Source organism: Saccostrea echinata, unplaced genomic scaffold (assembly GCF_033153115.1).
Source record: "Saccostrea echinata isolate AGI-Se365-2 ecotype Australia unplaced genomic scaffold, CSIRO_AGI_Sech_v1 ptg000046l, whole genome shotgun sequence".
NCBI classification, from domain to species: Eukaryota; Metazoa; Mollusca; class Bivalvia; order Ostreida; family Ostreidae; genus Saccostrea; species Saccostrea echinata.
In genome coordinates, this window is record NW_026889795.1 from 9,915,739 (window position 1) to 9,930,000 (window position 14,262).

General features: G+C 34.2%; 1 protein-coding gene across 1 annotated transcript in view; it reads right to left on the reverse strand.

The window, feature by feature from the left end:
• The window catches only part of LOC133201885 (uncharacterized), a 79,297-nt gene that overhangs the window by 53,450 nt on the left and 11,585 nt on the right, over window positions 1–14,262 (reverse strand). The window contains exons 6-8 of the mRNA XM_061337678.1: window positions 13,401–13,571; window positions 12,011–12,463; window positions 11,551–11,799 (exon numbers count right to left, since the gene is read on the reverse strand). Coding sequence (XP_061193662.1) covers window positions 11,551–11,799; window positions 12,011–12,463; window positions 13,401–13,571 — 873 coding nt within the window. The remainder of the gene's footprint in view (window positions 1–11,550; window positions 11,800–12,010; window positions 12,464–13,400; window positions 13,572–14,262) is intronic.

Here is a 14,262-nt window from a genome sequence, read left to right on the forward strand (position 1 = left end):
ATGCCAATATACATTTCTTTCAGAAAAGTTTCAGGGCAAGTAAATTCTCAGTTCAGACAAGTGCGTTGACCATTTCACTTGCCCGAACTGAGAATTTATTGCCCTGAGTAACTGGACAACCTGGTGATACATGCTTACATGTATAAATTAATCAGTAAAACCCGGATACAGTAACAAGATGTCCAAGGGCCTTAACAATGAGTTGAGTATAATACAGCAATTTAGAAGATCCATAGAGTATAATATAAACTGATAGACGAAACTTTGTTGACCGAAAGCAAGAGAAAAAAGATGATCAGGATCAATGAAATAATCAGTCTAGTATTCTGTTACAACTCATAGATTAAGTTTTAATCTGTCTCCCATTTATCACTATCACCATGCAGACTATAATCTATTATCAAACTATTTGTGCTTTTGTACTATTTTGAACCAAATATCATAACCTATCACAAAGGCCTCTCTTGGTCTTTAAAGAAAATAAGAGGCCCAAGGGCCTTGAATCGTTCTTCTGATAACCTGTACAACCTATTACTTCTTTTTGAAGCCTCTTAGTATCCTGTATATATAGATAAAGCCTTGAAATTCCAAAGGTAGATCATCATGACCTACATTTTAGATGAAACACTCTGAGAACCCAAGATGATACTAAGAATTAGTACCTGAAACTAGGTCATGGTGACCTTATCATTTCTCATTCTCTGAAGACTCGAGATGAGTCAAGTAAGTTTGGTGATTCTGAGCCAATTAATACCTAAAATATTTTTTTTTAAATTTCAAAAGTAGATAACAGTGACCTTCTTTTCAGAAGACATACTTTGAGGACCAACGATGCACCAACTGACAAAGTTTGATGATTCTAAGCTGATTAATACCTGACATATTTAAATAATGTCAAAAAATTTCAAAAATAGGTCACAGTGACTTCCTTTTCAGTCAACTAACTCTGCGGACCCAAGAAACATCAATTGACAAAGTTTGATGATTCTAAGCTAATGAGTACCCGAAATATTTCATTATAGCCATATAAATTGAAAAGTAGGTCATGGTGACCTTCTTTTCAGTAGACATACTCAGAGGACCCGAGGTTATACAACTGACATATTTTGATGATTTCTAAGCCAAATAGTACCTGAAAATATTAAATACAGCCATAAAATTTCAAAAGTAGGTCACAGGGACCTACTTTTCAGTTGTTGTACTCAAAGGACCCAAGATGCATCAACGACATCAATGACAAAGTTTGATGAATAAAAGCCAATTAGTACCTGAAATATTTAATCATAGCCATAGATTTTTAAAAGTAGGACACAGTGACCTACTTTTCAGTCAACCTACTCCTAAGATTCAATATGCATCAACTGACAAAGTTTGATGATTATAAGCCAATTATTACCCAAAAAAATTATTAAATTATAGTCAGATAAATAGAAAAAGATGTCACGGTGACCTACTTTTCAGTTGACCTACATTGAGGACCCAAGATACATCAACTGACAAATTTTGATTATTCTAAGCCAAATAGTTCCTTAAATATTTAAATATAGCCATTAAATTTTAAAATTAGGTCACTGTGACCTACTTTCCAGTTGACATTTTTCGAAGAGCCAAGATGCATCAACTTTCAAAGTTTTATGATCATAGGCCTAAAATGTCCAAATTATGCCTCTAAAACGCTTTGAAATCGAATGCCTGCAAAGTTCAAAAAGTAGGTCACTGTGATCTACTTTTTATTAATAGTGTTTTATGGCCCAAGATGCATCATCTTACAAGATATAATGATTATAAACCTAAATATGTTAAAAAAAAATCAACCATTAAATTCAAAAAATTGGTCAAGCTGACCTACTTTTTAGTTGGCGTACTCCGAGGACCCATGATACATCAACTGACAAAGTTGGATGATCATAGGCTTTTAAATTGTTCAAAATATGCCTCTAAATCATTTTGAAAAAGAATGGCCACAAAATTTAAAAATTAGGTCAACGTGACCTACTTTTGAGTCAACATGATATGAAGTCCTTAGATGCATCAACTGACAAGATTCGATGATCCTAGTCCTTGTAAGCAAAACATCAACATTTTAATAAATTGCAATTTTTGGTCCATTCTGAAGTGATCTTGAGACCACGCCCTTTGCCCAAGGATAATTCCCTGTGCAAATTTTAATCTACAACATATCCTCATCCTTTTGTGTAAGTTTGTTGATAATCTGCCCAGTTGTTCTTGAGAAGAAGATTTTTTAGCAACCAGTACTTTGTTTCCTTTTTTTCATTATCTCCCCTTGTTTAAGGGTCACAACCCTAGTTTTAGTATAAACGGGAGCCCTTTGGCCATGGATACCGTGTGACAAATTTGACAATAATTTGCCAGGGGGTTCTTGAGTTATGGCCCATATTCTAAAAAGTTTACATACACCGCACAAATGGCCATCGCATTAGCTGTTTTAGCCTTTGGATTAAAAGAGCGAAAAATGGAGATAACAAACAGTATTCAAACTCAAACTTCCATTGAATACAGTACAAATCAGGAGCAGAGCACACACAGACTTCTGAAAAAGAGAGGTGGGATCAAGTGATATGGAGGAGTGAGCATTCCCTGCCGACTCATTGTCATGGGCAGGAAAAAAAACGGAAAAATCCGTAGACAATTCAGTGTGTAAATAATGGTCTAAAAATTAGCGCAAACTAGAAAACTGACCAGTCAGCAAGGGCCCCGCCGAGGGGTAGAAATATAAGGGTGTAGCTTACAGAATGAGAATTTTAATTGATTACAAAAATTTTAAAATATATGAAGAAGAATATGCAATAACAACTGTATTTATAAAATTTCAAGATAATTCCTAAATATCAACAAACTGTAAAGAGTATCCCTGTATTTACATAAGGCAATAAAAAACATATCTATAATAACTCAATTAAATGTATATTTAAACAGGAATAAAGCATGTGTTTTCAAATATCATCCAGGCTTGACCTTAACTTCAAAACAAACATCAGTTGCAGACAAAGGTTAATTTATCTTAAAGTGACAAATAAAGATAAGCCTGGGAAATTTTCTGCCCCAGACAAGATAATTAATCCCGAGGGATTAATTGTACTGCTGTTTTATCCTTTTCTTCCAAGTTTACAATAAGAACTCTTTCAGTAATGATAGAATGAGTTTATTTTTGGATTACCCGTTAAAATTACTAGTATTCTCGAATTTACAAACGGCAGCCAAAAAAAAAAAGGAATAAATAAATAAAATAAATAAATAAAAACCAAAAAAATAAAAAAAAAAAACATATCTTTATGTATATCTTGTTTTTAGAATTCAATAAAATCATAACTCATTGTATATTTTACCAAAATAAAGTATGAACATTATTTAAATCCACATTTCAGAGAATGTAAACATCATTCAGAATTGACCTTAACTTCAAAACAAACTTCATTTGCAGACAGGGGTGTTAATTAATCTAAATTTGACAGAAACAGATAATGCTTTGGATTTTCTTCAAGAGGAAAGTTAATTAATCCCATGGGACTAGTTGCAGCTTTCATAGATTACAACAGGAACATTCTCAGCAGTTATTTCTCTTTGCCCTGGCATTCATTCTAATGTAAATTTAAGGAATCTACCCCACCACCCCAGCTCCAAACTGGATGACACAGAGAACCAAACTTAGCATCAAAATATGTCTTACTGCCTCTTCAACCAACATACCAAATTTGAATTTAATTGGTCAACTACAAAAAAAAGTTATTAGAAAAAACAGAAAATTTGTGGACGGAAGAATGACAGACGGACAGACAGACAGACGGACAGACAGACAGACGGACAGACAGAGTGATTGCTATAGGGCACCCGCAAATCCTTGCGGGGCCCTAAAACATCAATCAGCATTTGACTTAATGAGAGGCTGTATTTGCTGATGATGTGATTGTATCGACCATAAAACTTGCAAAACATTGACTACAAATGAGACTGTTGATATCCTTTTTTCATCAACTTGTTTGTCAACAGCTTACCTTGTTTTAGATATTGTTCATACCTAGAGCATGCTCTTGTGTATCGAATCAACTGAGAGACATAAACCCCATATGCAGGTGATAAAGGTATATTGCTACATAAGTATGGGAAGCTGACGATAGAAAAGTTGAAGTCTTAACGTCTATCAAAAAACTTAGTTGTTAGGTTCCCATTAATGTCTTTTTCTAGTAAAGTATCCAAATATAAAACAGATGGGTCAGACCCTGGTATGTTTTATTTCAAGGTCACTGGGATATATCGAGTCGACATATGAATGGAAGTAACTATTGTAAACTGAAAATATGTCGTCGATAGATCTGAAACGTTCTACTTTCCCACTGGAACAGTGAGCGAACACTGAACGAACAGTGAACGATCACTGAAAGAACACAGAGTGAACGGTGAATGAATGATGTGTGAACACTGAACGCAACTTGGCGAGCAGTGAGCGAAAGCAGAATGCGAACGGAGCACAAACGTGAGCACAAAGTGAATGATGAAGAAACGGTGAACGAACGATGAACGAATTATTCGAAATGCCTCTGATCTTTTTGCATTGAAACTATTCTATTGTATTCTAAAATCAGGTTCCAAAACATAAGTAATTAATAAATGGATAAATAAAGAAAATAAATGTTCCAAAATTGTCCTAAGAAAGATGATACATGCACACTAGGTAAAATTATTAATTTCAGTGTCTTACAATATTTTCTGCAAATACGTATGATTAAATTTTTAATCACACGATTTTTATCGCAGTAAGACGTTGTGATAGTTACTGAACACTGTAGTATAAAAGATAAAATTATTCTAGTTGAAAAATAAATGTTTATTTTTATTTGATATATAAAACCATTACAAATAATGTGGATTTTAGAAGAGAAAATTACTGATTAATAGAATGCATTACACAGTGATTCATTTTGGTGTGCATCCTGCGTAAATTACGCACAAATTTTGCCCAGGACGCATTTTTTCAATAAATTAGCATCCCATTGGACGCAATGAATTTAGAGAAGGACATTTATTATTTTATATTGTTTCCATATAATCTGATTCAAAACTTGACTGACTGCATCATTTCCACGTGCTAAGTGATATGCTTGAGTGATTATAACAGGTATAAGTTTGCCAACAACAGGTCAGATTTCACAATTCACTGTTAAATTACATATAATAAACAATTATCAGAAAGTATTTAGAAGTAGGATAGCATAGTTTGATTATGTCTACTGTGGAACATTTCTAAAGCGTATATACACAATGTATGTGTACCAGGGACCTATCTACTAACTATATAGGTCCCTGCCTGTACTAGGCTATACCTTTGTATTTAAGATGTAATTTAACCTATGTATTTTAATTTTTTCCTTAGAAGCCAAGGCGTACATGTATAAAATATAATCATTTTCCTCTTGACTATTTTTTTTCTAAAAACTTTCTTTACTTTATTTAATTCAACAACTGATCTGTTTCTGTGCTTTTTATGACAAAGATCATAGTGATGATCTAAAAATAGAAACAAGGTTTCACCAGAATTTCCTCTGTAATATTTAATATGCTGTACCCTAAGGCCTTGGTTTTGGACGCATTGATTTTGGCATGGGACTCGTTTTTTTCATTCAGAGGGGTAACAACAAAACATATATTTCCGTGCCAAGGCGATTCCATGTAAAATAATGAGAAACTAGAAATATGTCCATAGGACATGAATGCTCCGCCGAGGGTATATTAGAAATGCAACATTTTAACACAAATTGAGAAAAGTGAGGTCAAGGTCAAAGGAAAGGTCAAGCTGAAAAAATATTTGTGCAGTTGAATAGCTTACATCAGTATGTATCAGCATATGAAGTTTGACACTAATTTAAGAAAAGTGAGGTCAAGGTCAAAGGAAAGGTCAAGGTCAAAAATTGTTGATGCAGTTGAAAAGGTTACATCAGTATGTATAAGCATATGAGGTTTGATTGAAACATTATGAATGGTTTCTTTAAAACTGAACTAAACACTAATTTAAGAAAAGTGAGGTCAAGGTCAAAGGAAAGGTCAAGGTCAAAAAATGTTGATGCAGTTGAATAGCTCTCATCAGTATGTATCAGCAAATGAAGTTTGATAACACTATCTTGAATGGTATCTTTAAAACTGAGCTAAACACTAATTTAAGAAAAGTGAGGTCAAGGTCAAAGGAAAGGTCAAGGTCAAAAAATAGTGATGCAGTGGAATAGCTCTCATCAGTATGAATCAGCATATGAAGTTTGACACTAAATTAAGAAAAGTGAGGTCAAGGTCAAAGGAAAGGTCAAGGTCAAAAAATGTTGATGCAGTTGAATAGCTCTCATCAGTATGTATCAGCAAATGAAGTTTGATAACACTGTCTTGAATGGTATCTTTAAAACTGAGCTAAACACTAATTTAAGAAAAGTGAGGTCAAGGTCAAAGGAAAGGTCAAGGTCAAAAAATGTTGATGCAGTTGAATAGCTTACATCAGTATGTATCAACATATGAAGTTTGATTACACTATCTTGAATGGTATCTTTAAAACTGAGCTAAACACTAATTTAAAAACAAGAGGCCCATGGGCCACATCGCTCACCTGAGCCAATTGGCCAGGAAAAAAAGCAAAAATCAGTTCAGTATTGAAAAGTTAACGGGAGAGAGGGGGGTGGGGGGATGGGGGATTTTAAACTACCTAACAATGCTTTCATATCAATATAACAAATGACTTTGCTGTTCTTGAGCAGAAGATTTTTTCCCATATATTCATTTGTAAAAATTTGATCCCCCATTGTGGCCCCACCCTACCCCTGGGGGCGCTCATTTCAACAATTTCATTTTATACTACCCAACGATGCTTCCATATCAATTTGACTAATCATGGCTTTTCTGTTCTTGAGAGAAAGATTTTTTCCTATATATTCCCCTGTAAACTTTGATCACCCATTGTGGCCCCACCCTACCTCCGGGGGTCATGATTTGAACAAACATGAATCTACACTACCTGAGGATGCTTCCATATAAATATGACCAATCAGGGCTTTGCTGTTCTTAAGAAGATTTTTAAAGATATTTTCCTATATATTTCTATGTAAAACTTTGATCCCCCATTGTGGCCCCACCCTACCCCAGGGGGTCATGATTTGAACAAACTTGAATCTACACTACCTGAGGATGCTTCCATATAAATATGACCAATCAGGGCTTTGCTGTTCTTAAGAAGAAGATTTTTAAAGATATTTTCCTATATATTTCTATGTTAAACTTTGATCCCCCATTGTGGCCTCACCCTACCCCCGGGGGTCATGATTTAAAAAACTTGAATCTACACTACCTGAGGATGCTTCCATATAAATATGACCAATCAGGGCTTTGCTGTTCTTAAGAAGAAGATTTTTAAAGATATTTTCCTATATATTTCTATGTAAAACTTTGATCCCCCATTGTGGCCCCACCCTACCCCCGGGGGTCATGATTTGAACAAACTTGAATCTACACTACCTGAGGATGCTTCCATATAAATATGACCAATCAGGGCTTTGCTGTTCTTAAGAAGAAGATTTTTAAAGATATTTTCCTATATATTCCTATGTAAAACTTTGATCCCCCATTGTGGCCCCACCCTATCCCCGGGGGTCATGATTTGAACAAACTTGAATCTACACTACCTGAGGATGCTTCCATATAAATATGACCAATCAGGGCTTTGCTGTTCTTAAGAAGATTTTTAAAGATATTTTCCTATATATTTCTATGTAAAACTTTGATCCCCCATTGTGGCCCCACCCTACCCCAGGGGGTCATGATTTGAACAAACTTGAATCTACACTACCTGAGGATGCTTCCATATAAATATGACCAATCAGGGCTTTGCTGTTCTTAAGAAGAAAATTTTTAAAGATATTTTCCTATATATTTCTATGTTAAACTTTGATCCCCCATTGTGGCCTCACCCTACCCCAGGGGGTCATGATTTAAACAAACTTGAATCTACACTACCTGAGGATGCTTCCATATAAATATGACCAATCAGGGCTTTGCTGTTCTTAAGAAGAAGATTTTTAAAGATATTTTCCTATATATTCCTATGTAAAACTTTGATCCCCCATTGTGGCCCCACCCTACCCCCGGGGGTCATGATTTGAACAAACTTGAATCTACACTACCTGAGGATGCTTCCATATAAATATGACCAATCAGGGCTTTGCTGTTCTTAAGAAGAAGATTTTTAAAGATATTTTCCTATATATTTCTATGTAAAACTTTGATCCCCCATTGTGGCCCCACCCTACCCCCGGGGATCATGATTTGAACAAATTTGAATCTACACTACCTGAGGATGTTTCCACATTAGTTTCATCTTTCCTGGCCCTGTGGTTCTTGAGAAGAAGATTTTTAAATGATGCCATTATTTTGTCACTAATTCCTAATTATCTCCCCTTGAAAGAGGGTGTGGCCCTTTATTTGTATAAACTTGAATCCCCTTCACCCAAGGATACTTTGTGGCAAGTTTGGTTGAATTTGGCCCATTGGTTCTTGAGAAGAAGATGAAAATGTGAAAAGTTTACAACAACAACAATGCCAACGACAACAACGACGACAGACAACGGACAAATTTTGATCAGAAAAGCTCACTTGAGCCTTTGGCTCAGGTGAGCTAAAAAGTGAGGTCAAGGTCAAAAGAAAGGTCAAGGTCAAAAAATGTTGATGCAGTTGAATAGCTCTCATCAATATCTATCAGCATATGAAGTTTGATAAAAATATCTTGGATAGTTTCTTTGAAACTGAGCTTTGAACAGAGGAAGGACAGACAAAAGGACGGAAGGACAGAAGGACGGAAGGATGGAAGACGGACATGACAAACACTATATGCCCCGGCCATATTCATGGCGGGGCATAAAAAATAAATAAAATATTTTACAAAGGCTTCTGGACGTTTTGCTTAAATACACTTGTATTTTACAATTTTAATACAAAAATATATTTATGTGTCACTTCTATTTTATATGATGATTTATTGAGCAGACTTCTACATGTATCTGTACACATTTCCCCGTGATTATACTTATACAAGACGATACAAAGAGGCATTCATATTATATGTTAAAGATTAAATGTTCAGAACTTGATATTTAAGTAATATGCTGTAATAGTTTTGATTACAAGATATATATATATATATATATATATATATATATATATATATATATATATATATATATATATATATATATATTAGGGATGGCAATCGATTACAGAATTGCTTATCGGTTAACGGCAAGACGTTCCGACCGATTAATCGGTTAATCGTAATATTATACACATTTTTTGACATTCTATTTTTTCAAGTAGCTCTTTCATATACACAAGAAGACTGATATAAAGACGCTAGAAGTTAGGAATATTCTGTTTATTATCTCGATCAGGAAACTTAATATGTACCTATCTTTTATTTCAATTTAAATAGACAAGAAAAATTATAAGAAAAACATGAATTTTGCCTGAGAAAACAGACGCAGATAATTTTCCAGTGCACACACAAGTTCAATCTGCATTGACACCATAATCACAACTATGCCTGAACTTTCACTGTCCAATCTTTTCTTATACTATATTTTAAAAGGTAACGGCAAAAGAAAGGCAAACTAATTAGCTCTACGTTGTTTTATTCAATATCATTAAAGGATTACAGTATAGTCTGGTTAAACGATTTGATGTTTTTAAAATCAGTGATTAACTCACCACAAACGGACCAATTAGCCGCGATCTCAATCCAGAAAGCCATAATTACTTCCTAACAAGCTTAATTATTAGGTGTGTAAAAACCGTAAATGATCAACTATTATGTATTTAAGTTTCCTTTCTAAAAATGAATTTTAAGAAAATTGCGTTCAAATTTGAATATATTTTATTTTTTTCCGATTAACCGATTACGGATTTTCTAACCGATTACCATCATTCCGACCGATTAATCGATTAACCGGTTACAAATTGCCATCCCTAATATATATATATATATATATATATATATATATATATATATATATATATATATATATATATATATATATTTAGTTTTAGCCCCCCCCCCCCCTCTTCCCCAAATGCTCTGACCTATATAAAACAAAAATTCTTAATTTTTCTTTCTAAATATACATTGTGTAGCACATTGAAAAATATTTTCTTGAATACGCCACCATTTTGAATCACATGTGATAAACATGATCTTCTCACCTGTTTAAATTTACATAGCCAATCATATTTCATCTAAGTAATTGAATATTTTGTTCATTCAAACCCATTTCCAAGTAAGGAAAGTGGTTTTATTAGACAAAATTTCCAATGGTCTACTAAAATAGCGATTTAGAAATATCACTTTTGTCACCCGGAATATTCCAGGGTCAGCTCACAGCACATGGCTTTGTTTACCAGGTTCAGCATTACCAGGGTTAATATGACTTAATCATCGTGGTTTTCCTGTTCTTGAAAAAAAGCTTTTAAATGATTCTTTTCCTGTGCATTCCTATGTAAAACTTTCATGACCCTATGTGACCCCAACCTACCCTGGTGGGCCATAACTCGAACAAACTTGAATCTACACTACCTGAGGATACTTTCATACAATGACCAATAATGGCTAAGATTTTTCCAATATATAACAATGTAAAATTTTGATCATTGTGGCCTCTCCCTATCCCTGGGGGGTCATGATTTGAATAAGCTTGAATCCACACTACCCGAAGATGCTTCGTTATAATTATGACCAATCTTGGTTTGCTGTTCTTGAGAAGATTTTTCCTATGTATTCCTATGTAAGAATTTGAGTGCCCATTGTGGCCCCACCTTACCTCAGAGGGTCATTAATTGAACAAACTTGAATCTACACTACCTGAGGATGCTTTCATATAACTTTGACCAATCATGGGTTTGCTTTTTCTTGAGAAGAAGATTTTTAAAGGGTTTTTCTATGTATTCCTATGTAAAACTTCGAGTGCCCATTGTGGCCCCACCCTACCCCATGGGGTTATGATTTGAGCAAATTTGAATCTACACTACCTGAGGATGTTTCCACATAAGTTTCATCTTTCCTGGCCCAGTTGATCTTGAGGAGATTTTTAAAAGATACCGATAATCTTTTATTGGTAATTATCTCTCCTTGAAAGAGTGTGAGGCCATTAATTTCATTAAACTTGAATCCCCTTTTTACCTAAGATTTCTTTTTGGCAAGTTGGGTTGAAATTTGCCAAGTTGAAGAAGTCAAACGATGAAATGTGAAAATATGGAAAAAGAACAGAAATACAGACGGATGGACAGCTAGACTGAAAGCTAGACAAACAGACGGACACCAGACCAACTGTGATCAGAGAAGCTAACTTGAGCCTTTGGCTCAGGTGAGGTAACAATAATGTTGTGCTTTGCATGCACTATGCCTAAACGCCATGTGTCAAACCCTGACTACTATTAAGGCAAAGTGCATGCAAAGCACAACACTATTATATAAATAGCAATTTATCAATATCAATGAACACAATGAATAAAGCATACCATTGATGCTATCTGTTACTTCAAAGACATCTCTGTGGATATCCACTCCCCTGGTTGAGTTGGTATTTTTATTTATTTCTTTCAGATCGATGCCTTTAAGTCTCTGGAGTAATGTTGTTTTCCCACTACCGGCACATCCGATTATCATCCCAGAGGCGTGGTACATCATGGTCTTCCCTTTCTTTAGATTTTCAATGAAAAGTTTCACAGATTTGTCTCCCCTCATTATTACCTGAATTGGTACACCGACTAAGAGACAAAAACTCTAGTATTATTATACTTAGACAAATTAGTCAAATTAGGATTATGTATATGTTTCATCTTAAAAAGAAATATATTAGAATTTTTTTTCTTGACGTTTAATTAACAAAATTTTGATAATAAATACAGTTGATCATTCAAACGTCTGCCAGTAATTCTTTTTAAAGAATTATGTTAGGTGTACTGAAAGTAGACCTACATTTTCTAAATACGGCTTCATGGAATGACTGGTCCTCCATTGTTGGGTGCGTGAAAATATCTTCCCCAAGTCTTTCTAACAACTCCTCTGTTTTCTCTGGCAATAACCAACAGCAAACTTCATCCTCTCTTCTTGGATAATTCCACGATCTACAGTACTCAGCAATGTTTTCTTTTTCTGCCCAAGTCAAGAAAATGTCAAGAAATTTTGAATTCTTTGAAAATTTCAGGAAACTGATATCTTTGAAGAGTTCAATGGAAAAACTGATCTCCGAATTATTGAATTTTAGAATTGGTTTGTATTTTTCTAAATCTGTAAGAGCGAATGGCTTTGTGACTTCCTTGGAATGAAAACTGTTGGCAACAGCATAATATTTGGTCATCCAGTTTCCTTCTTTCATGTTTATTTTGTAGGATTTGGAAAGAAGAAGGCACATCAGAAATATATATCCATCTACAAAATTAAAAAGAAATAGATAATCAAAGATGACAAGGATCATCTCAACGAATTTAATCCATAAAGAAAGCAAAGTCTTAAAGTAATCAGAGTACTGAAAGTACTACAGGATTGGGGCATGACAGTTTCAAGTGTTTAACATTCAAATAAACATATATTATAAATTGTACAAATTTCTCAACTATTGTGCAAGTGAATTGGTTAATCATATTAAGTAAGTACTACAAATGTATAATGTGCATTCCTTTTGATTAAAAATCTAGTAAAACAAATTTCGGAGTAAAAAGATTTGACATTTCGTGAACATAAGCATCTAAAATGCACACAGTCATGTAAACAATGGAAAATGGATAAACATTCGAAGTTGATGCCCTCAAATCCTAAGTAAGTTTGTGTGAAGCATAAACATCCAATGTTTATCTATTAGAAAGTCATGTAAGGTACCCAAATTATACATTTTTCTGCTAGTGACCTTCAATTTGTTCAAATGAATTTGAGGCAATAAATACAGGTTAGGGAATTCCTGGTAGACATTTTCTGCAAATGACATTGAATTTGCTAAAATGACTTTGGGTTAAGGTCAAGATACCAAATCATTTTATTCAATATAAGCTTCAAGTGTTTCCCCATTATGAAGTTATGGCCTGGGCATGATTGCACAGACATACAAATGGACAGCTAGACAGAGAAACGTATAAAGTGATCTTTATATTCCTCCCACACTTTGGTTAAAGACAAACCTACAGACAACAAGGCAGACAGGTAAATGGATGACCTACAAACTTTGACCAGAAAATTATCATTTTGACCTTTGGCACAGGTCACTAAAGGTTATTGTTATATAACTTTTTATACGATAAATAAAACAGTCAAATATTTAAAAAATATTCCATTTGCTATGGATATCAAATTCTGAAGAATTTTCAAAACCTACCCTCTATCCTGTGAATGTTGTCAAACAATGTATCTATATTCGTAAGATCATGTCTGCTGTGATCCTCAGAGCTGGTACACTTCCTACACAAGGGAACACCACACGGGGTACAGAACTGCTCCAGGGGACTTCTCGGATGCTTTTTACATTTGATGTCCTCCAGAGGGAGTCCTGTTAGAAGAATAAAGTTTTATATTGTAAATAATTAATAAATCTTGATTAATCATCACAAAGCAAAGGCTTTTTTAGTACTACTTCGCTGGAGTCCCAATATTAATGATATTGGAGTGGCAAAAATGTTTCGAGTCCAGACAATTTTTAGAAACAAATCTAGATACATGTATTCACATTTATAGAAAGACTTTATTTATTATGATAATATACCATGGTATACAAAGGGAAAAAAATTGGGGATAAAATTGTTGAATTGTGATCTAAAATGACTATGTAAGAGGATTTCTTGTTTCCAATATTGCCATTTTAGAAATATTATAACAAATACACATGAAATAAGACAAAAATCAATGTGCCAATGCTCATTAGTAACACCCTGCTCTGATGTGTATATATACGTTATCATGTGAATATGTACACAACTGTAATGGAAATTTGACATTGTATTCTTAGAAAAATGAATCCTACCAGATAGCATACAAAAACAAGGAGTGTGCTAAAATTTCAAGCATCTTCCATGAATATTGCTAAGTAAACTCAACGAAAATTTGGTAGCTACGAACAAATGCATGCATAAACAGGAAGCTGACATCAGATTTGTACAACAAGAGGCCCATGGGCCACATCGCTCACCTGAGTAACATTGGCCATGCTGTTCTTTACCAGATTTCCCCCCTTGTAATACCTA